The sequence below is a fragment of the Bombus fervidus genome, chromosome 11 (genome assembly GCF_041682495.2).
Source record: "Bombus fervidus isolate BK054 chromosome 11, iyBomFerv1, whole genome shotgun sequence".
Classification (NCBI taxonomy): domain Eukaryota; kingdom Metazoa; phylum Arthropoda; class Insecta; order Hymenoptera; family Apidae; genus Bombus; species Bombus fervidus.
The window spans coordinates 10,491,727-10,516,340 of record NC_091527.1 but is presented as its reverse complement, the minus strand read 5'-3'; the positions used below and the strand labels follow the sequence as shown (position 1 = coordinate 10,516,340).

General features: G+C 41.4%; 1 protein-coding gene across 1 annotated transcript in view; it reads left to right on the top strand.

Moving 5' to 3' along the window:
• The first annotated feature begins 4,392 nt into the window (after nucleotides 1-4,392).
• LOC139992056 (follistatin-A-like) overlaps nucleotides 4,393-24,614 on the top strand; it is a 59,946-nt gene continuing 39,724 nt past the window's right edge. The window contains exon 1 of the mRNA XM_072012575.1: nucleotides 4,393-7,143. Coding sequence (XP_071868676.1) covers nucleotides 6,912-7,143 — 232 coding nt within the window. The 5' untranslated portion in view covers nucleotides 4,393-6,911. The remainder of the gene's footprint in view (nucleotides 7,144-24,614) is intronic.

The following is a 24,614-nucleotide window of genomic DNA, read 5'->3' as shown; positions in this document are numbered from 1 at the left end:
AAATTATCGTAATTGTACTTTTTATTTTAAGCGTCTATCTAAAGATTCGTTTGTAAAGTTTCTCTGTCGAAAGAATATGAGAAGCAATAAATGGAAAGTACAATTACTATTATTAACGCGTAAAGAAAGAGGATCGATCTTTTCGATTTCGAAATAAAGGAGAGATACGGACAAACGTATAATTTTCGTATTTTCAGGGTGCTTCTCGCGCAAAACGCATTACGTAAACGAGAAATGTATGGTGAATTAAGAAGAGGAACGCGTCTAGACAGAAGATCTTAAAAAGGAACGTTTGTTTCCCTTTGCAGCGACGAGTTCTTCTCGAAGGCAGAGGATAGGAAAGAAAGAAGAACGAATGAAACGGGATCCGTATTGAGATTTCTTGAGTTCTGCTATAAAAGGCAGATCGTCATGGAGGAAATTCGGTTCGAATCGCTAGAATTTCATTGCACGGTGCATTAAAATGATGGGTTCGTTCAACTGTGTTTACCTTCCATTGCAACTTTGTGACATTGTCCAACGTTTTATCTTGCCTTTATTTATACCCGTCCCTTCGGACGCTTCTCAAGCTGAAAAGAAACCAATTCCATTCTGGATTCAATCTTTTGTCGCGAAAAAGTTTCTTGGAAGCAGTTTAAAAAGATAATTCGTAAATTTTTACGATGTTCAGGCTTTCTTTAGCCTTTTAACACTGCTGTTACTTTGTTTTATAGCAGATTCTCCTCTTTTCTTGCGAAAACGAGAAGTTTTATTACTCTCTTAGTTGTGAAGTATAATAGCGATAGTGATTGCGTTTTATATTCCTTGATGTTTCGTGATGAAAATGTTGATACATTTTTAAGAGCATTTTTTTACGAGTAGAAAGTTTCACAATAAATTATTTCTTTGCGTTAATCGTGACAATTTCAACATTCTTTCCTTGGTCTTTATCTTAAGAAATAAACGTCCAAACATTTTCCAAAACACTTTATTTATTCAATTTACACGATTTATCTACATTCCACAGAAAACTCCAAACTTTCGTCTCTCAGCCAATATACTTTTCCCTCGCAGCTTTTTCAAATCAAACGTCGTGTCGCAAAAAGGGAGAAGACCGTATAAATGCCCATAAATTTTTATTTCAACGTGGCGATCATTATTAGTTCTTATTTATTAGTTCATTATTATCATATATACATCGTCAACATCAAAAATTCAGCTATCTTCTTGCAAGACGACACGCTGCTTCAAATATCGCGTAGCGATCAACCCCCAAATTCTACCTATACCACTTCGTTGTTCGATAAAACTACCCCCGAGCCACGTTCCACAAATTCCAATGCACCCTCGATCCACCCAATCAACCTCTTACTCGTCAACATCTCGATGCATCTCAACGCCAACATCTTCGTACCATGTGAAAAGAATCCCTACCCCTGTACCATGCCTATTTTCCTTCTTTTCTTAGCGTTATGAAGCAAGTGCGCGAAGACGGTAGGAAACAGAGTCGGAAAAAGGAAACGGAGAAAGGAAGGAAGTACGGAAGGAAGTGCGGAAGGAAGGGTGCAAGTGCTGTTGGTGGGGGTTCTGGTTGTACCGTTTGAAGGGGGTGCGCTGCAAGAAGCGCGTGGTAGGTCCGGCTGCAAAGGTATCGTCACGTGGCCAAGGGGGCGGTACCGTTTTCTCGTGGCCGCCCGGTATAAAAGAGAGACGTAGCACCGGTGCATCCACCAATTACTATTGCACTTTGCCACCGGGACGGAGGCAAGGTCGCCGCCGTTACGACCCTCTTCTCTCAACTCGAATCGTCGTCGTTCGCCGTCGTGCGTGTGTGTCACGCTGTCCGTTTCTATTCCCCGTTTCACGCTCTTCAATGGACTAAAACACAGTACATCGCTACTGCATCGTCGCGCTCGTTCTGCACGATTTATCCGCGGGGACGCGTGCCCTCACGCACGAATTTCCACGCGGCTGTCGACGCACGCCACCCTTAAAAACACGGACCAGCGACACGGTGACTGGTGATCGTGATGTATGTAAAATATGTTCGTACATGATATACACTTAACCGCGATTTCGTACAAGGAATTCGAAGGAACTCGATGTCGGGGATATCCGCATCCCGTCTGCCTCGTAAAACTCGCGTCGCTCACGCAACCGCGTGTTCGTCGGTTTGAGGGTGCTCGGTAAGCGTCAACCCTTCACTGCGAAGAACGACACAGTTACGGGGGATGAGGTTCTTCGCTACTTGCTTTTCTGCCAAATTTAATACTTCGCTTCATTTTGCTGTGGGCTTTGTCGTTTTTGAAATTTGCCGGTTAGTTCTTCTTAGGATTTTTTGTTTTGTTTTTGAAGAGTGGTTAGATTGCTGGATTATCGTTTGCAGGGAGTAGATGATTTTGGTTTCTTTGTTTGTCACATCTTCTTCTTTTTTTTTTTTTTTTTGTTTCGAAAGTCACGAGAGAACGTGTTTGTTTTCGATATTCTTGTAGTAAGGGTAAAATTGCACGATACGAGTAACAAAAAGGTAACGTTTTTAAGTGTTTAGTCGTGTAGCAAAGGAATAAAACGAATCGTGAAATTACATGTGCTTCTTAAAGTATTGTTTCATATCATTTTATGAGGTTGTTCAATTGAGAATGTTTATGACCTTTTGTACGAATATAGTGAATATATAGATTGTATAAAGTTAAGAAGACTGTACAAATTAATTTTTATTTATGAAATGAAAAGATTGGTTCGAATTAAAAATAAAAAGAAATTTCGGACTATTCGACTATATTTGTAGTGTGTTGTTTTCCGTCTGTTTTTAGAACTTTGATTTTTCTTTTAATTATCGAGTTGTCAATTTAGAAACCGAGTTAAAAATTAAATCATGTTCTTTGATTTACATAATTCGAAATAAAAGAAAAACGTAGAAGAAGTTTACAACCCAAAGACGATCGAACTGAAAGAATCGGTGTAAAATCGTCGGAGACAGGGACAACTTTTAAAACTAAAGGAGCAAAAGTTTGCGAGCGGATGAACGAGGTACAACCAAAAACTTTTCAACTCTCGCGTTCAATTTTATTCGCAGACTACAAAACAAACCGCGGTAAAAATACTAATAACAATCATTAAACCGTTACACGACTCGAAGGAGCAAGAAAACAGAATGGGCCATTTAGTGCAAACGGAAACTGAAGAAGCGAAACCGAAACGGGTGAAAGGAAAAACGCGATTCTCGATCGTCGACCCTATTGTTTCCTCGCTATTATTATTATCATTTAAGGAGAAAAATTTCTCGATTCAAACGTAGAGATGAAATTGTAGGAATTTTTGCGCGAAAATGAATTAAAGTGCGGATTACCGTCTTTCTTTCTTTTTTCTATAAAAGTTTGGAAGTTTACCGCAGGTGTATTTAACAAACATAACTATCTATGGTAATTTCTACGGTAGTTTGCATAAAAAATATAATTATGAAATTTCTTCACGACTTCAAAATTCAAACAAGCTTTTTAAAACAAAATGGAACGTAATAAGTGATCGTAGTTTATTCGCTTAAAAGATAATAAAAACTATGGTCTTCTCACAAGTTTCGTTCTTTTTATTTTTCCCACTTTTTTCTTTATTTTCTACTATATAAATAAATCGTGTGCTATAGTATGCTCGAGGACTAAAAACAAACCAATCGATCGATCACGAATGTCATTTAACTATGTTTAAAAGCTTTTATCGCGAAAAGGAAAAAGAGCGTTTCTAACGAAAGCTATTTTTTTCACACAGTCGATTTACGCTCGAACGCGAGAATCGTCTTTCGTCGCACTTGCAATTTCGTCCCCTCTCACCGCGCGCGACGCAAAAAGAATCCGAAAAATCCGTCATCGGAGGGACTAGAGTTAACGACCCTCGACGAGGGAACAAAGAAGACACTCTCGACTACTTTTCTTTTTTACTCTCCGCTTCTCAAGCTTGTGGATCCTCGTCGAAAAAAGAGGCCTTACACAATTTATGCATCCGAAACAAACAGAAACGCGGCTGTACTATAAATATCGCGGAACTGGGCAAAAAATATCTGGACGTGCGGTGGGACCGATCCTCCTGTTCGTCCGGCGGACGACAACCGGACCAAAATCGAATCTCCCGCGGCGTGTACTTTCCTTCCACCATCCACGGACGAATACCGGAAGTAAACCAAAAGAGAGGGGTATCGCGAACCGGCGAAGCCTAATAGCCGGGTCCCGACAAAGAGGCGCGTCTCCTTCGCAAAAAACGGAAGGACGAGAAAGCGAAGAACCACGGAAGAGTAAAGAAGACCGGGAGAAGGAGGAGAAGGTGAAGAAGAAACAAACGTAGACGACAGGCGACAGAGAAGAAGAAAAACAGAAAGGAGAAATAGAAAGATGGAAAAAGAAGAGAAACACGGAGGTAAGAAAATGAAGAGAAAAGAAAGAGATGGAAAGATAGAAGAAGGAAAGCGTAGGAGGAACGGCAAGATAGAGAGTGGAAAGAACGTATGGAGCAGTTTGGAGGAAGGAAGGAAGGCAGTCTCGGGGGCCGCAGTGAAGGGAGGCAGGAGGATGCAAGAAGTACGAGGAGAAGGAGAAAAGAAGGAAGAGGAGTAGGAGTAAGCAAGGAGAAGGAGTAAGTAGGAAGGAGGAGGTGGTCGGTGGTGGAGAAGGAGGCGAAACGTGCATGCATGCATGCATGAGACAGGCAGGCGGACAAACAGGCAGGCATACAGGCAGACATAGAGGAGGAAGGCAGGCAAGGCATAGAGGCATACAGGCAGATAGGCGAGTCGCTGCCGCAGCCGCAGCCGCGATCGCGCGCTCCAAGAAGGGAAGTGGGGACAACATAACACAGCGCGGCCGCGTGTGCAGACCGCTTTTGCAGAGCTTCGCTCGGCACACGGGGAAACGTTCCGCCTTGTACCGCTGCTGCTGGCTGCTGGCTGCTGCTGCTGCTGCTGGCTGCTGCTGCTGGCTGCTGCTGCTACTAGCTGCTGCTGCTGCTGCTGCTGCTGCTGCTGCTGCTGCTGCCGCTGCTGCCTGCCGACTGTCGACTGTCGACTGCTACTCTCAGTCTGCCGGGCGGCCTCGTGCGCGCTTGGTTTCCATCCGACGAATCCGCGCGCCACGAAACTACCCGCGCTCGTTTTCGAGGCGGAACGGTCGAGCAAACGATTACGAACGAACGAGCTATAGGAGACGAGACGAAGGCGAGCGAGCGGGCGAGCGAACGAACGAACGGACGAACGTACGGACGAGCTCTCACAGGCCGTCGTCGTCGTCGTACGTTACACCGCCGCCGAAAGCATCGGCTCGGAAAACGAGAGGTGCTCGTCGTCACTCCTCGCCGGACGATCGACGAGGATCCGTGAGTGAGGCAGGTCGAGGAGCCGGCTCTCGTTCGCCGCGCGAATCGTTGACGGCTCGATAGCCGCCAAAGAGACCCCAGGGTGACCGCGTTTTCGCGCCTCGCCGCTGTTCTTCGTCGCTTATCGTGTCCACGTGTTCCGCCAACTTTCACGATTCGTCACGGTCGCAGGAACGGGGAAAAGATAAAGAAAAACAAGGAGGAAAAGACGAAGGGACAGAAATGAGAGGATGATGTTAGTACGCGGGTGGTGAATCATCGAGTGACGTGATCATGAGACGATTTTCAGTTCGGAAGCGGAAGACGCGTGTCTTTTGAAATAAAAAGAGGAAAGAACATTGACAGAGAGACGGAGCCCGAGAAAGTAAACCGCTTGTGGTGCACAGGACGGGACACTCTGTTGGTGCTGTTCCAGGCTGGGGACCACACGCCGGAACGAAACGGAACAGAAACACGTCGCTTCTTCTACAGGTGTTTCGAATCGATTTCTCGGCTTCCGCCAAACGCTCTTTTCCCCTCGTTGTCGCGCCGTGCTTTTCCTCGTGGATGGTGTGATGTTCAGTGAGTTTCCTTCACCGGACACGTGATCCGCTACTCTCGCACTGATCCTGTCTCTCGCTCTCGTCGCGTGCCTCTTTCGGCATTACAGTTTCTCTCGAGAGTCGCGTTTATCGGACGTGAAGTTTCACCGGACACACGAATTCCACGCGGATCGTTAATATTCCATCGAGAACGAGAAAGGACAGTGTCCCTTTACCGTAAGCCAGTTGTCTTAGAATCTGACAAGAGTGTCGATCATTTCGAATCATTCTAATTCCGTTCTATATGACACAAAATTAAGCAAGAAGAAAGAAAGAAGAAAAGAGACGATCGTAAAATTTTCAACCGCGAGGAAGTCGGTAAAATACAAAGGCGGTCGTTCCGATGGATCTTGACAGGCGGTGTGTCGCGTCGCAACGACGCGTACGTGAAACTTTCTCGCGAAAATGCAACCGATATTAATCGCGTGCGATCTCGCGTGGCACCGTCTCTGCGCGTCCTTATAGTCGCGTGACACCGATTCTCGGCGCAGAGCTCAGGTTGGACGTGGAACGGGCCGCCCCGTAACCGAATTTTACGTCTTACGCACAGAGGCAGATGGGACGTTACGTGAAAGACATATAAACAAAATTTCGGAATTCAGAAAATCTTTTCGACTCGAGTTCTGCTCGGTGGTTCCATACACGTACATATATACACACACACATATATATATACATATATACATAAATACTACGTCTCAACGTAAACTAGATACACGTAACGTATACACACTATACATATATACTGTACAGAGACGTAAGTGATAGAGTGGCCCGGTTAACAGTCGGTTCGAAAGGAGCCGGCACACGACTCGAGTTGGGGGATCGTGACTGTAAACGATCGAACGTTTCAGCGAAACGGTGTGTTAAATGACGAGGTGGCCTAAGAGGTGGAGGTGGTGGTGGCCCGATACGTGGTAAAACGCTCCGGACGAGATTCGGGGAAAAGGACGGTCGCCACCGGACGGGGAAGAAGCGACAGCGGCGTGGCAGATGAGATGTGAAGCACGAGGACTACGCGGCGTGGAGCTGGCAGGAGCGAAGGCGGAAGTTAAGAAGCCAAAGCTGCCGAAGGCGGTCGCAGGGGCGGCGGTAGCTCGAGGGGGCACCTGGCGGGGGCCGCCTGAGATGACGACCCTGCGACGGGGTATCGTGGCACCCCGGTACAACACTTACGTCCTGGTTTCGCTGATCGGACTATTGCTACAGACCCAGTCCGCCACGGGTGAGTCCAATATTTACTTTATGTTAAACGAAGTAAATTGTACAGAGATGAAATTGATAAACTTTATCGAGATCAATTCATCGTTTTCGAGAAATTAGAATGTTACGAGATTTGATAATCTTTTTATTCAAGGATCTCTTCTAAGTCGTTTTGTTTCTGTTGAAAATACATAATTGCTTCGTCTCCGCTAAATTTTAATATCGTTGTAAAAATTATAAGTAATATTCAATGTAAAAAAAATGATCGCAAAATTCGACAGTCGCTAACGTTGATTTGTTCGATCTTAACGTGCCATGATATTCTACGCCACATAATTATATGACGATCATTCGTACGAAGGATAAAATCACTGTAATTCCACTTAACTGTAATTTCGTAATTGAATTACATCCTACTAAATATAAACAAGTGTGCGGATACATTTCAGTAAAAAGTCAAAGTAACAACGTGAATATATGCGTAGCGTCTAATTGATATTTTGTGCAGCGTGCAAAACACTATACTCGCAGCGATGAGTATAGGAAATAGCGCGTCGTCTATGAGAATCGTTCACGTCCGGAGTATTTATGTAGTATTAAAATTAATAAAGTTAAATGCAAGTCATTGAGAGCGATCAGACGATACAGCTTTTCATAGATTGAATCGAACTTTGAATTGACGACAGATTTATGACAGTTTTCTGTATAAGATCATTTACAATTTTTTTATAATTGTAAAAATTCCCTCAAAATTCAGCTTTATCGTAATACCGAGATTTTCGGGTTTCTTATAATTGTTAATTTTATATGTTTCGTTGTAACTAACATCTGTCAATTAATCGTAACCGACGAAGATTGTTAGTGTTTCTTTCTTGCGAATAGTTAAGATGTCTGATAGAGTGTTTATACCAGATGGTTGGGAAATTGGGAAATTATTTTTGATGTAACGGGCTGCTGATTATGTGTTTAACCTATAAAGCATGTTGAACGTTTTAAAGTTATTTTTGACGATGGTGGTTCTTGAATTATGTCGAACCATTTGTAGCGAAGTACGATTAAAATGTAATTTCTCTGATATTTGTTCGTTAATTAATTCTATACGATTAATTTAATATCGATAGAAAATTGTTTAGTTAATATTGTATAAACGAATCTAATCTGTATATTAATATTGATACAAAAAAGTGATAAATTCGAAGGAATTTACGAAAGATATTTAAGAAGATATATAAATAAATATATTCTCTTATCTTTATTACTACGACATTTATCGAAACCGGTGTTGTTCGCATGTTTAAATTCTTAAGTTAACGACGTTTAATCGTACGATTAATCGCACGATTAATCGATAGAAATCATCGTCCCAAATTTTTCGCGTCGCCTGTATTAAAATGCAGCTGCTCCATGTCATAAAGATGTCAGGATGTTTCGAAAGAGTGGATCATTGTACTCCTACATTTTTCATTTTTATGCGCGAAAGACCTTCGTTATTGGACTTTTACTTTAATAATAATCGTATAAAGTCCGGCAGATATTGCCGTTCTGATTAAGTAGGTACGCTTATGTTGTACATATTAAGAACATCAGGACTCGATGTTCTTTATGTTTCTTAAAGCTGCTGCTAATTACATACAGCTATCGATATCCTCAATAAACGTCACATAACAATCACGTATATTTATTAGCGATACTTTGAGTCAGTGCGAGCAAGTCGTACGTATCCTGTTTAAAATTATACGCGTGTAATACGTATCGGCACTATTAATCAGCGTGTTTTCGTTTTTAATAGTTACGGACAAGAATATTTGCCACTTACGATTTCCGTATTTTCTGTCTTATCACGATACGTTCCCTCAATTATTTTCTGCAAAAATTTGAACGTCCGAGAATCGGCTGCGAATCGATATTGAATTTATCGTCGACAGATGTGTGAAAGGTAGAAAATCGTTATGAATCCGACAAAAGTGCGATGTAGCCTTGAAGATAGCCTGATGACTTTCACATTCGCGCGCCATTATTGATATACGTGTAATAAAAAAATCTTTTTAGTTGCGGAAGAAAATGTTTTCGTAATTGCCAGATACTTCGAAAAAGTAACAGAGTATACTTCGAAAAAGTAACATTCTGAATCTTTGAAACATCTAAATTTCTTTTCGTTCTAAATACTTTGGCAACAGTAGTCGCGAAACATTTTTTAATTTCTCCTTTGGGACAAGAAATTATGTTAAAGAATGACACGAAAACAAAGTAAACGCAATCGATGTAAAGATTAGCTGTTTTACGGTTGCTTCTCAATTTTTTCTAATCAACTATCATTCATCGAATTATAAATGATATAGACACGTTAAAAATAGAAACCATTAATCTGTAAGTGATACTTGTATCTAATTAACGAAATCTTTATGTGTTTACGGAAAATATAAGTGCGCAAAACTATGTAAAATATCAAAAATAAAGTATCCCTTGTAATATTTAGCGGATGAAACAAATTTTCATAAACATTCCCAGTCTATTAATTACCATTTATAACTATGCCAAAGCAAACGAATTTTATGTAACCAACGACAGTGAAATTCTACGAAATTGTATGGGGATCGATTCGGTCGATCGAAGATCGTTCGATTGGTTGCAGACCATTAGCGAACACTTTGCAACGGTGACAATGGTTAACGTCTAAATGACGACTGGCGTTGACGTAACTCGAACCAGGGTGTGTTCCGATTGTTAGCAGAATCGCAATTCTCGTTATGCAAACAACGGTGAACGATCGATCAAACGGATTGTTTATTTATCGCGCTTAGAATAAACTGTGTCACCGTAAACGCTTCTCGATTCGATGTCGATCTCATTGTCGATTCGTTTCCATTTTATTCGATCGTTCGTAAGTTTCTATTTTCCAACGTAACAGGTAGACGATTGGTACTTATTTTTGTTCGCGTCGTTTATTTTGGCTACTTCCCGCCAGTCTGTTACGAACAACTTCACCGAGAAATTTCATCGAAACGAGAATGCAAAATGTTGTAAAACGAACAAATTTGCTGGAATCATATAAGTATTTATAGAAAGGTATTTATTACTTAATACCTTAAATAAGCACGATTCAGTTTCTCGTAGTATTCTTTCGTTTCGATGTATTCTACGAAACTCGGTTCGGGGTAACTGCGATTTTCGATCTTTCTTAACTTTGACTTTTAGAGATTCCCGATAAAGATGTAAACTTTCACGAAGATGTGCACTTTCGATAGAAATCGTTATCGTTTCGGTGTATGGCAGTGAAATTTTTTAGAAAGTATCTTCAACATTATCGTCGAATTGTATCGCGATTGATTCGATATTGATAGACAATTATTCTTTTGCCAATAATTGAAGATAAAGTAGACAGATTTCACGAAATTCTTGCAATACTACTGTCGCGGTCGGTCGATAAGCTACTGGCAAAAGCGTTAAATGTTTTTACCTCGCGGCAAGACGCGTAGCCGGTGTTCTCGTTCTATTATTGTCTACTTTGCACGTAATTTAAAACGGTTGCTAATCGTCCAACTGTCGTGCATTACGAGATCGTAGGCTTACGTACGAAAGAAATCACGCCCCCTTCTTCAAAACGCGACCTACACTCGCAGAAATCTCGCAATGGACACTTTATCGGCCAACGATAATTATCGTAGACATACACGACCAACTTTTGCAATATGTATGCGGGAGAGTATGCGAATAAGGCAGAAATTGTCATAATTGAAAAGGACATGCTGGCGAGTGGACTGTGTCGCATAATTTATTTTCGCTAGGCACATGAAATTCGTGACACTTTGGAAAAGTTGTTGAAACTATCCTCGAAGCTTTCACGTTGGCTCGAATGTAAAATAAAAAATTTGTTAAATTTAATTTTCTCAGATGTAGAAAATTTTAAATAATCTTCTACAAGGGAATAAACGTAACAAAATAAATGAATAGTAATTTAAATAACTTGTAATTCAAGTCCAAATAATTCGTCCAACGTTTCAAATTTTTGTGATTAATTCAATGTTTAAAACTGGTTTAAACTGTGGTTCAGATGCAACGAGATTATCCTTCGGTTTGGTTTTTCTATTTCAACTAGAACAGTTGCAATGCTCGTAACGAGGACGATTAGCTCATAGACGATAATAGGTCGTAAAATCGAACTTAATTATCTAACGCAATTAATTGGATTTGATTCGTATTATTTGACGCGTTGTTCGCGTCATCGCGGTTAGTCTCGTTTCTCTATTCTAAGAACGAGATAATTTCTATACATTCACGGATACAAAAAGATTTGCAAAGTGAACACTGTAAAATTCGTTGAACACGCCTACTGAATTATTTGCTTGCAAGAGTTTCTTCGAGTATTCTATATCTACTATTTTGCATACACAAATAAATGAAAATTATTTCACACTACCGAGAAATATTCCGAGAGAAAGCAACAGGGTTACGTTTTGTATTATGGAAGATTTATAAACAGATTACAGAGATATGGAGAGCGTTGAGAGTTTGCACGAATAACAAATAATACCGCGATGCGAACAGGCTTCGTTTTTCAAAAAAAAAAAAATATATATATATATATAACAAAATACAAGTAAGGTACATATACGTATAATAAAATCAAAATAATATTAACAGAATGGAAAGACGAATAATTTTTATAAACTGTCTGACTAAAAATAAAAAAGTATGAATTTAATAGCAACGAGTATTTGAAGCGTTTAAAAATAAGATTGTACATATTGCAATTCATCACAAATAACAAAGCAATATATAAGCCGTGCCTATGTTTTTGCATTTATCACGTCATGTCAAATGGACACAACGGGCGAATAACTATTACCTCCATAAGAGCAGAAGAATTTTTCCAACGATCTAAACACAATATCCCGCTTGAAACTCTATCACGATCGATAGAACGATCGTAAAAATGAGGATAGAACAACAGTGAGAAGAAAAACCAAGCAACGAGAGCTGCCTTTTCGCGATTAATCATCGATCGATAAATATAAAAAGAAAACCGAAGAAGGACAATCACGATCGTATCTTGTTTCGTATCGAACGTTCGATCCGATTCGATCCATCGACGCTAGAAAGAACGGAGTACTCGCAGAGCATTTTCAAACACTTATCGATCGCGCGTCACGCGAGAGGAAAGCGCGTCTCGAAGGTCTGTTTGTCGGCCGGCAGCAGGACGCGGAGGATGCGGTGAACAATCGCGAGCCACGATCGCCAATTATCCGCGCGTTGCCAGCGAAATTAGTGGCGTTGATGCACGCCGAGCCGGGCGTGGAAACGCGTGGTCGCTCGCCTTCGTACAGGCGATAAAGTGCGAATTAATTCAGCGCTAATTCCACGTCTGCCGGCGCGACTGGCCGCAGGGAAAACGCGACGAACAAGCGGTACACCGTCTGGCGAAACGGCTCTCGGAAACTCCATTAGGTCACACGTAGTTCTGGCCGACGACAATGCTCCGACGAATCGTCGTTTCTCGCGAATACTTGCCAATTGTTCCTTGGAAACGTCTGAGGTTATGGTTAACTGTTTCACTGAAACGATAAAGGTTAAAGATCGTCTGCCCGCTTTAACTGTGACTCGGCTCTTGCAGCTTTTACGACCCGAGTTTCTTACATCGGCAAATAAAGAAGCTTCTAGTTTTGGGAAAAAAATAAAGCGAAAGAACAAAGAGAAAAAATATCGTTTCACTCGCGATGGAAAGAATTTTTGTAGAAAATCCCGAGTCGTGTGCTTCGATGGAAGACGATTTAAGGGAAAGAAGGAGAAAAGCTCGATGGGGATCGAGCCTGTGCACAGTCTTGTCGAATCTGCGGCGGTCTTGACGAGGTCGATCGTCCCGTAGGGGGTTGCAGAAGCTGACACGGACGTAGGAAGGCTAATTGTAAGTAAAAGAGACACAGAGATCGGGCGCAAGGGGAAACGGAGAAAAAAAAGTGAAAGAGAGAGGGAGAAAACTAGAGGGAATCGAAGTGATCCAAGACGATGAAACAGAGGGACGAAAGGGGAAGAAAGGGGAAGAAAGAAGTCGAGGGGGCAATCGTTGGAAGGGAGGAAAGAGACAGGGATATCGTAAGAGAGAGCAAAGGGTGGGAGGGGGAGAAAGCCTGGTGTAATGGAGGAACCAGTTTGCGGGTCAGTGCTCCGCATCAGCGAGTGGAGCTTCAGAGGCTGTAGACGCGAGGACGATGCCACCGAGCGAAAGAAGGACGACGACGGAGGCAGAGGGACCCTGTAGGTCCTCGAACAGGGAGGCGAGGGAGGAACGAAGGGCCAGAGAGGTAGATAGAGGGGCCAGAAGGGCCTGGCGAGTCGCGAAGCCGCTCTCTCGACCGAGAGAGCAAAGAGTGTAGGGCTAGCCTGACCAGCGTGAACCACGCGCGAGGGAGAGGACTCTCCACCTTCTCTGGTCTGGTTACGATCCTCTCTCTCTCTCTCTCCCTCCCTCTCTCTCTCTCTCTCTCTCTGCTCTCTGGCGCCATTTTCCTCGTTCCACCGAAACAAACCAACATTCCTCGTTGCCTTTCGAAAAAAGTAAGAAAAAAGAAAGGGGAAAAGAGAGAGGAAAGGGGGAAGTTTTCCGCCCTCGTGACGACGACTCCACGAGGGGAAGTCCGACGGGGCTACTTGGCCCCGTCAGAGAGGGAGGAGTGGCAGGCCTTTTCGCCGGCTCCGTCTCTGAGGCTACGAATAGTAGACGCCGGCGACCGATGATGGTGCTTTCGAATACTCGGGACAACGGGGCGTTCGCGACGGTTATGGAGGATTTCAGAGATTCTCGAGATCCGACGCGACTGACTACTTCGTGTCCATTATCGTTTTGGGGATTGAACGGCCGAATTAGCAGGAAAATGTACGGCTAGGTAGTTAGGTGTACTCGGGGGATGAGTTGGATGGTTGGAGGAATTTCTAGAGGTATCTGTACTGGACCGGCTGCATGAACGATCGCAGAGTTTAGGAGAACGAATCTGCGAATATGAGAAATTGTATTTTCGCGAATTTCGTGGTATTTTTGCCAGTTCCTTTAACAATCTTGGCGATCTTGGCTCCTTTGGGATGATTATTCGATTAGCGTTGTAGGATTAAGAAGAGTTTACGTTTTGCAGCGATAGGTATTAAAAGTAGAAGCTTGATTGGAAGAAAATTTATAGGCATGTTATTTAAACAAATTGTGTAACTGCATTTTTTTCTATAAAGGTAATAGCGAATAGGTTGCGAAGTAACACAGAACGGAATTGTTCAACCGTTATACAAAGCAGTATTCAGTTTCCTCGTTAACTCCTTTCGCTCCAAATGACAAATAGGTTGGCGTTAAAACTGCTCTAGGCATCGACCTGGTTTTTGCACTATTGCAACGTCTCTTTAAACGTATAGGAATCGAAGCATTATCTTACACCGGTCAGTTCAATGTAACGCTAATTGAGAGAAGATATTATTTTTTTTTTTACATTAGATTTCTATTTCGTCTTAACGTTTTACGTCTCTAATCAAATATTATCGTACAATATTTTTAATTCTATTATATTCCGGTGATTATGAATCTTTCGATGCTCGTGAAAGTGTATAGGATACCCAAGAAAAAGTACCGCTATTGTACTATTTAAAGCATAAAGCAAACCTCTATACTTGGCCTCAATTTCTTTACTTCTGCTCATAAAAATACAAATTTGCATAAAAATTTGCAGTCTACCGATGAAAAAAAGAACGTAACAACTCTCAGGATATATCAGGATATTTACGATGATATTTATGAAAGTCAACTGAAAACAGAGAACGAAGAACGACGAAAAGAAAAATGTTCCTCGTGCATTGCTGGCAACTTGACGGAGCGAAAGCGCGCCGTACCGTGTAGCTCCTCGAGCGCGGCAATCAGCCGCATCGCGTTGCATTTACGCGATCACGTTTGCACGTCGTAAATATGGCTGTTCGCGTGTACGCTGTCGATCTTATTGATCGTGCCGGGCCACACGGGGCAGCCGGAACAAACGTACTGTCGTACGTTCGTTAACGCGAACGAAAATTTGCTAAGTCTAGCGTTATTCGATCGAGCGTGTAACGTTAGATGCTTACGGAATATAATCCTCGTGTTCGATATTTTTAGTCAAATCAGCTGCGTTACGTAATCCGGCGCGCGCGAGATCCTTTTCGCTCACACAACTAAACGAATTTTTCGATTCTTTTTACGCGTATGCGTGCTGCGTTCTTCGTTGACTGTCTTTTGGACTTTTATGACAGTTAACTGCGGATGGAACGCTCGTTTTCCAGAGAAGCCCGAACTTTTATTTCATTACTATGATTTACAATTAGAATGTTGAAAAATTTTGCGAGCTTCAATTTAAGCAGCTTTAATTACAAAAGACTTTTAGTAAACAAATATAACTATATCGATAACGTGAACTAGAAGATTATGATAAGAAGAGGTAATAAATATTTTGATCTTCCATAATTCATTTTAATTTAAGACAACCGAGTAAAAAGCAATATAGTATGCTGCTAAAAATTAACGAGCCCGTAAAACTTCGATTCTGTGAATTTTTTGTGAAATTGTCAAAGTGGTCAATTCGATCAATTTCTAATTTTTCATAGAAATTGTACAAATTTGCAATGATACAATTTGAACGATTCTTTGCACGTCGTTAGTAGCTCTAGCGTTAAACAAATATCCTGTAATACAGTACATGGATCGCGTGTTAGGCTGGAAATCACGATTCCAAAATCAATTATGTCGTGACGTTATTGAATGCATTATCGAAAGACTTGATCGAACGATCGCGAAAAATGACGGATATGGCGTTACGTAAAATTATGCTACCACGGGGTCAGCGAGCTCTTTAACCTGCACTTCGGACGAATCAGTGGGCGGCATGTTTGTACAGTTTTGCCAAGAGAAACATCGCTCTCTTGAATTAATATATTCTTACTCTTTTTTTCTCGTTCGAATCCGCGAAACATCGCGTCTGTATCTGTTTACGTTGTTTAGTACATTATCAAATATTTGATGCGAGGAATATCGAATGTGACGAAAACGTGTAATTAATAGTATAAAATACGATGAATTTTTCATATCTGTTGGTACGATGTCACAAGGACATGTACTCATTGCCTGTTAATGGAATATCATTCTTAATTGCAAAGCGTAAATCGACCATCAAGCATATATTATTCATGAAGACGAATAATATATTATGCAAATATTGCTTAGCAATTTTAACGTACCACTTGAATAATAAAAATGTTTAGTAAGGAAACTGCACGCAGTTAAAGGTTTCTTTGCAAAAACGATGTATATTATATGTGCCAACCTAGTACAATACATTTAAACGAAACTCAATACATTATGTAACAAACGATCTTTTGACGGTATATTTTACGATGCATCAGTTTAAGGATACTTGTAAAAAATGTTCATGTGTATCTGATAAATTAACCTATTATTTAAAAAAAAAAAAAAAAAGAAGGTGTGGATATAACGTCTCAGCCTTAAAATTATGACACACTTCCACTCGAATAATAATAGGAAAGCATCTGTTATTATAAAAATTCTAAGAAGCAAGTGGGAAACGTGTTATAGACGCGTGAAACGAACCGGAAACACGCGATGCGACTTCATCGAAGTAACACGAGAACCGTATATTCGAATTTTCATTGTTAGGTTGGAGCGTGAACTCGAACGAAACGTACGAAACACAGTGCGACGGCTTCTAAAAGGCGGGAAACGAGTCTGACAGCAAGATGACCGAAACTACTTGGCGATCGGTGAAAACAGAGAGTCTGACTCAAGGATAATGAGCGCGGGACGAAACAATGACGCGAACGAGCGTTGGTTTTTCAAAAGTTAGGAGCGAACCGGAGCAGTGTATTTGAATATTACGAAGCGAGTGGTTGTGTATACGCGCGTATGTAAGTTACGTCCCGTGTACACACGTATCGGATTAGCACTTTGACTCGGAGGCCTTTAATATGAGTAGCGTAGCAAAAACAGACCGACGCGACGTGCATGGCCGAAGGCGCAGTCTGCGGTGATGATGAGGTTGCGATAAAACACTTGAGTTATGCGCGCGCGTGCGGTTAGTTTCAAGTTCCAACAACGAGAGTGATTACTCGAAAACCTGCACGATAAAAGCGACGTTATCGCAGCCAAGTCGGAGAAATGGTCGATTGTTGTGGATAGAGTTTGCTGTGAGAACAGTATTCGATCGTAGATCAGGAATAGAAAAATGACAGACGAGAGGAAGAATTAAGGGGCAAAGGTTAAAATTTAACCCTTTTCAAATAGATCTTTCTCATAAGAATGATCGTAATAATGTAACAGCATAGATCACGATACGTTCGAGTTTGGAGGAATATAGCGATCGTAATCGAAGATCAGAGGGGAACATTTTCTTCAAACTCTATGATTGAACGATATCGAGAATGACTACGATGCGAGCTTCGAAGATACAGGTGTCTTGAGAGTATTTGATAGGTTGACGATGTTTTGTACAAGTAAAAATTATATACATGGTACAGGATATTTGCAAACAGTCGTAAATAGATGGAAATCTGTCATAGATAAGTGTCAAAAAATGCTGGAAAGAAGATTTTCTTCTTAAAAGTATCTCTAATCAAGAAGCCATCGTCCGCTCAATTTCCAAAGCCGGATGAAGCGCCAAGCGACGAAAAATTACACACCGTGGCAGCGTGGCTGAGGGTGCGTCAGCGACCGCAGCGGGCGTGTCCAAGCTGTTGCGATCGACGGCGACGAAAGGCCAGACCGAGCGCAGTCGACCGACCGTGGATCCTCCGTGAAACGACGATAAATCGCGGGGCCGGGTAAAAAAGCGGTGGGTTGGATCGCGTGAAAGCTGCCGTGCGACGTAAGGGACGTTCTCGGCGGGGACGCGCAACAATGTAGCCATCAATACCCGGTACCCAGTTAACTTTATAAGATTACTCGATCTCGGTTGGCGTCGGACGCATCGGTGACTCGAGACGAAGGTAACCGCGACCGCGAAACGCGGAGGGAAATGCGCACCTCCGACGACAGAGAGTTAAACGGAGAGCAAGGAGTGAAAGAGAACGATAGACAGAGAAAGGAGGGGCTTGGGCAAAACAACCAGGGAAAGGGGGAAGAAGGAGAGCACGACGAGAGTATACAACGAACGAACGGTCGAACGGGGGGAGAAGCTTGTGGTTTTGGTCAACCGGTCGGGTCGCCGTCCGCGGGAATAATCTCCGGACCTTGATGACTAACCGCGTGGCCGTCTTGCCGAGGCAAGAACTCGCCTCCCTGCGGCACGTCGCGAATGCCTGCGCAGCGTCTGTTCGGCCGAGTACCGATCTTTTTACCACCTGCTGTCGCCCGATCCCGCGATACTCTTCTCGTGTTATTTCATCGGAGCCCTGGTGGGATCGCTACCCCGGAAAAGGCTCGCGGGGATACGTTTACGCTTCACGCTGATCCTCCACGCTTGAGGAGGTGTGGACGTCGGGATTTTTGGTACTGCGGCGACATGGCGTAAAAGGTATTAGTTTAGTCGAGTAGCAAATGGATAGGCCTGTCGAGAGCGTGAACGAGTCTGGATCGTGGCGATGCTGGGAGCTTTAGTAATTGTGGAGTAATTTCGATTTGTTTTATCAACACCATATCTTGTTTCGGTTTTTAAACTAAGGATGCGCCTTTCTGGTTTCGTTCGATGGAGAAGTTTGAAGTAGAAATTGACAGTGCAGTCAGTTTACAGACAAACGATCTTATATCGAATATGTAAAACGACGATAACATTAAATTAACATGAGCGACACGTTCATGGATTTGTCAACTTTGAAATATATATAGAAATTAACTCTAAAAGCTACTGAAACGATAGGGTAATAATTATTACGTAACAAGATAGAGCTGTTTCGAACGCATTTAACTTTTCATTGGTATTAAGCGATGCGCTCTTCTATAAAATTAACAGCGTACGAGCAATTGAAATTGTAGATTCTATCAATAATCGTTCTCAACGAGCTCCAGATTCTCCGATTAGTTCGGGACTTATTCAAATGCATCGCTTCCTAATGCAGTTTCGTAATATTCTTTGGTGTCTGACATCACCGATCTAATCATCCGTTTCACGACCTAGATTCAGACATTAATCCAAACATCGTATTACATTAACATGCAAATATAGAATCGGTCTGAGATGTTATATCACGATCTATATAGGGGGTTGAGTCTGGATTGCTTCTCGAAATATCGACGGATTAATCAGGATGAAAATTAAAACGGACGTATTAATGAAGTAGAGATCTGACGCGAAGGAAATAAACTGAAGTTAACTGACTGGATCGGTGTCTATTAGGGTATCGTTTAAACACGTTAATCGTACGAGCCGTTCTTGCGTCTGAATTATCGTGTTGAATTATCGTCGATCGTCGAACGAGAAATGAAAACCGTTTGACGTGGCCCGATCAACGAAAGAGTCGCTCGGATTTATAATATCGTAATGAGGGGAGGATGTAGAACGAACATGGTTAATTAACAACGTAAAATAACTTGTTTATTAACGCTGAAAAACGTGATGCAATCTTGAAAGGCGAGGCAATCCCGACGAGCGGAACGTTCGTCGAAGAAAACACGCAAGATTAGATCGAAGCTCATTGAGATTATCTGCCGGATTTACCGTTAATCGGCGTCAGCCGCGGTAAACGTGTCTGTGTGCGCTGTTATTGAGAAAGGAGCCGCGGGAAAATAAATTTAGTTAAACCATTCACATACGCCGCCGTCTGGTAGCCGGGTGATGGTAATTAGTCGATTAATGCACACCTTAGAAAAACTTTTAAACTGTTTCGTGAAATTCTGCTTATCGTTAGTGGATATCGCGATAGTTTGATTTCAGCTTCGTTTTTCCAGAAGATTTGTTTCATTTTTCCAGGTAATCTAACGTAATGTTTTAAAGCAATTAATTTCTGTACGAAGAAGAAAAAGGTAAAGGACGAGATGTTGTATGCAATACGTTGGAAAAATAACGGGATTAATCGCTTCTAAGTTTTTGTGCAAACGTCATCTGGTGGTAATTAGCGGTATTTTAAAAGTTATGTTTGCATATGCAAATAGCATACTATATACCATACTAATTACAACGATTAAGGCGGCAGTATCTTAATACATCTGGTTTCTTTCATCGTACCGCCGTTGCACGTGAATTTCTATCTAAAAGGCAAACAATGTCCATTCGATTTGCTTCTCTACGATTACTTCTAATTTACGAGACCTAAACTTGCAGCGAACGACCCGTAACGAATATACTTTTAACAGTACAAGCCATCGAAACGATTGTGTTCAAAACGATTCGAAAAACAGATCCTATAAAAAAACGTAGATTAAAAAGAAATCAAATATGTAAAAATTAAGTATCCCCGTTTCTCTCTCTTTTTAATCTAACGCGAATTATCTATACACTAGGTGACGATTAATAAATTATCGTTATTTTTCACATATCCTATGCATAAAGGAACGACTAGAACGATAAAAAAAAAAAAAAATGGCAAGCGAATGGCTTAATGGCCGTGGCGCGATCAGAGAAAGGAAATGAAGGGGAAAAATGAAAAATCGACCGATCTTTATGGATTTACGCGTTTCGTTCGACGATCTTTCGTACATTTTCTCCAGTTTCAGCTACATAATCTCTGGTTGATGACGTTATCTATAATTTATCTACGATTAGATGGAAATTTATTACTTAACGTGATAACGTAATTCTTCCGCCGGCGAGATTCGATTTACGTTGTCGCGATCCGATGGCGACCGAAGAAGTTAATTTATGGCAACACGTTGTCTCGAATGTTGTTATTTCGAGAGAAATTATAGGATCGGTTTATACCGATCGAGAAACTGTGTTGCGGCTTAATTAAATGATTTTCACAGACGTAGTTATTACCGGTGGATCAGGAATGACCGGTGAATTTTAATTGACGAAGAAAGTAAACACAAGTTTTATCTAAATCGTTCTAAATTTATTGCAACTAATTTGCTACCTTACATGTTAGAAATGAGTTTTGCGATATCGATATCGATATAAAGTAGAGAAATAGTTATACGCAACATTCGGCCAGGTATAAAACTGAAACATTAAACCTTTCTAAATTAGTCTAATGTATTCATAAATTATAAATCCAGTTGATTTGTCAGTTTGATTTATATTTTCATATGATTAAATTACTCTACGGTTACGCACCGCGCCAGATGTGATAAATATTGTCATAAGTTTATTGCTCGAAAGCAACATGTGACACCATAAATATCTCCGTGGTGTCACAATAATTTATTCATTAATTTAAATTAAGCGTATTTACTTTAGTGGGGCAGTTCATTACAGCAATTTAGGATTACATTTTCAACCTTCGGCAATGCCGTGAAGGTTATTTGCAGCTGTCGGGAATTAATTGAAGTATTCGAATTGGCGAGACAGTAACACGCGATATAAATAGAATACTCGCAAGAAATTTTATAAAATGGAAGTAGCGTAAAAATTCTACTCGAAAGAGCTAAAAATAACGTATCAATGGTAAAAAAGAAAATTCAGATCAACAACACAACACTCGTTGAGAAAATATCAATCGTTCGATAGCTCTATTCTCGAGAGAAGATATCGGATCCTAGTTCTTCCTGCATCTCTTTCTTTATGCAAAACAGTTGCATTCATAACGATAGGTTTCACGAAGAGAGAATAGAAAGCCAGGCTTTCGAACAATCTGTCTTTGGAGAGCACATTCCATGGCTATCAAGATATTTGCACGGGCCTTTTGTTCGATGTAACGGCATTACAACGAGCGGACAAACGGCCGACGGAACACCGTCGGAAGACTTTGTATACTCTCAACCATTTGTAGCCGCATTTGGGAAAGTCGTGCTTCCTGAAAAGCATAATGATCGGCGCACGATCGGAACCTAGATAACCGGTTTCCGGTGTTATCTCGCATAATAGGAAGAGCTAAACGTGCGAACGAGCCGGAGAACAATGAGACATACGGTTCCTGTGGATCCCGGCCATGTGTGCATACGAGACCAGCGTAACGGGCGTGAAATTACGAATTGGAAAAGCCACATAGCGCGGACCGTGAAAAATTCGCGTTTGCGTGGGATTTTCGCACAGCCCGTGTCGTTATAGTTCATTTTTTAGGGCAAGGAGGATGCTGTTACCGCAACGTTTCATGAGAATTTTTCTTAGAATCGACGTAGTTAGTTTCTTAGAATGTTTTTAAAAAAAAAGGTTTCTTTGTAATTCAGAATGATTCGATTTTGACAATTAAGAATAATTAAGGCGCGTATTCCACAAACCAAATTACAAATTACCATTCGTTATTGGTATCAAACATCTTTTGTATATTCCATCTATTCGTTCTATCTTTTAAAGATACTATTTTCAAACTTTCTTCGGACATAGAAACGCGCAAGAGAAACGACTAATGTCCAATACATCAATAATACCGCGAATTTACGATCCGAACTTTCTTTCGTAATGCGTTCCAACATTCTCTTCTTGTATTCTCGAACCTGTACTCCAAGAAAAATTCAAATGATCCGTGTGAAAATCTTTTTCATGCTGTCCCGTTGTATCGTCGTTTACCACAAAGAAAAAGTGGTATTTCAAAGTATCGTATCGTGGTATACCGGTTATTTAACACTTTGAAATTCAAGAGGCCTCTGAGGTCCTCCGAGGTCGGTAGCAGGGATGCGCCGAAGGCTACCGTTGAAAATCTCCAGTTTTTGATACACGAGAATGGCAGAGTACATCCGCGAAAGCCAAAGCAACAGAATGTACATACAGGAGAACGGATAGGAAGTTTAATCGGCAGCTTGTATCTCGCATACCGGCGTGCCTGGCACTGCCTAGAGGCTAGAGCCTAGAACCTCGAGTCTAGACCCATAAGTCTTCCGAGATTTTTCCGGCTCGATCGCATTATCCTCCTGTTTACGATAAAACCGTCTGACAAGCACGCCTGTTCAACCGACCGAATCTTCCACTTTGCGAAAATCTTCTTCCTCGTTTCGTGCAATGAGAAACGAGTGGGGCAGATGGATGGTTTTTATCCGAATAAAAGTAAATTGGTTTTATTTGTAATCTTGAAATTGCAGGATATACGATGGCAGATGTCTGATAAGTGTCATGCAAGTGGGATACGCGCGAAGATTAACATTTGAGATTTTTCTGCGCCGAATAAACGTTATTTCGATTATTTCCTAATCGACGAATATCGTTTCTGTTGAACATTATTTTAAACTAATAACGATCTTGCGATTATATAGATTTTTTTTTTTTTTTTGTTTAAAACAGAAAGCGAACTCTTAGCTGCAGACTTTGAGCGTCTGTGCTGCCTGCGGACCTTAAGTTTGCTCCACGCCGTCAGCTTTAAGCAACTTAAAGCCACCAGTTCGCAACGTGATAAATACTAATGCGTGATAACGAGCAACTTGACCTTGGCGAACATTTTATGTCGAAGATTTCTATTACGTCGTTCGATTTTTCAATGAAAAATGAAATTACTGCGATATCTACAGTTTTTATGAAAATTGTCGAGAATTTCTGAATAATTCTTGGAAAGTTTGATTCGCGATGAAGCGTTACACAATTCGTGTTATGTCTTTTATACGTTTTTTGTTTTTAAACACACGCATTTTTCTGCTAATAACGGTACACGTCGCGTCGGTGAGCGTGAGAAATTCAATTAGTTCGGTTAAATTTAGGCTCTAAATTCGTCGAAAGCGATCACCTCCTTCGCTCGAGCCTACCAGAAAAGCAACGTAACATTTGAGAAAGAGGTTACAATGTTACCATTAACCTGGTGAACGTCGGTCACCAACAGGCTGAAAGATAAAGTACTCTAAATTTAGAGTTCCTTCGTTACAAACCATTCCCGTTCTTTCAACCTAACAAATCAATCGGCGTAACATTCGAAAAGGATTTATTTTTAAAAGACATTTACATTCTGTCAATCTTTAATTTCAGTCATTGGCAAAATACGAGAAGAATGACATTAAATTCTAAATTTCAGGAGTAATTTCCTTCTACCGTATCGTTATATCACTTTTCTCACTTTGCGATAGTTCTCAAATATTTCGCAAAAATGAGATCGCTTGAGAAAATACCAAATTTTCAAGCTGTTCCTCTATAACCAATAGAAAATGCGACTTATCTTTTCCTTCTACTACAGTCCTCGTCATAAGGAACAATATGCTTCAAATTCAAATATAAGCGATGATTATGAAGAAAGAAATTGTTCCATTTGCCCAGTTTCGTTTTAAATTATAAAATCCCGTTAGAAATACCGCAAGACCAAAACGTTTCGTCGAAAGGAAAACGCGACGAGGAAAATAGGAACGACGTAAGAGACAATCGCGGATAGCGTCTGGGGTACACGGTTGCCCGAACGGCGTGAAAAAATCCTACGCCCGCGGGGGTGTGTCTCCTCCTCGCGAGGCTGCATCAAAGCCACTCGCAGTTTCAGTGCGCG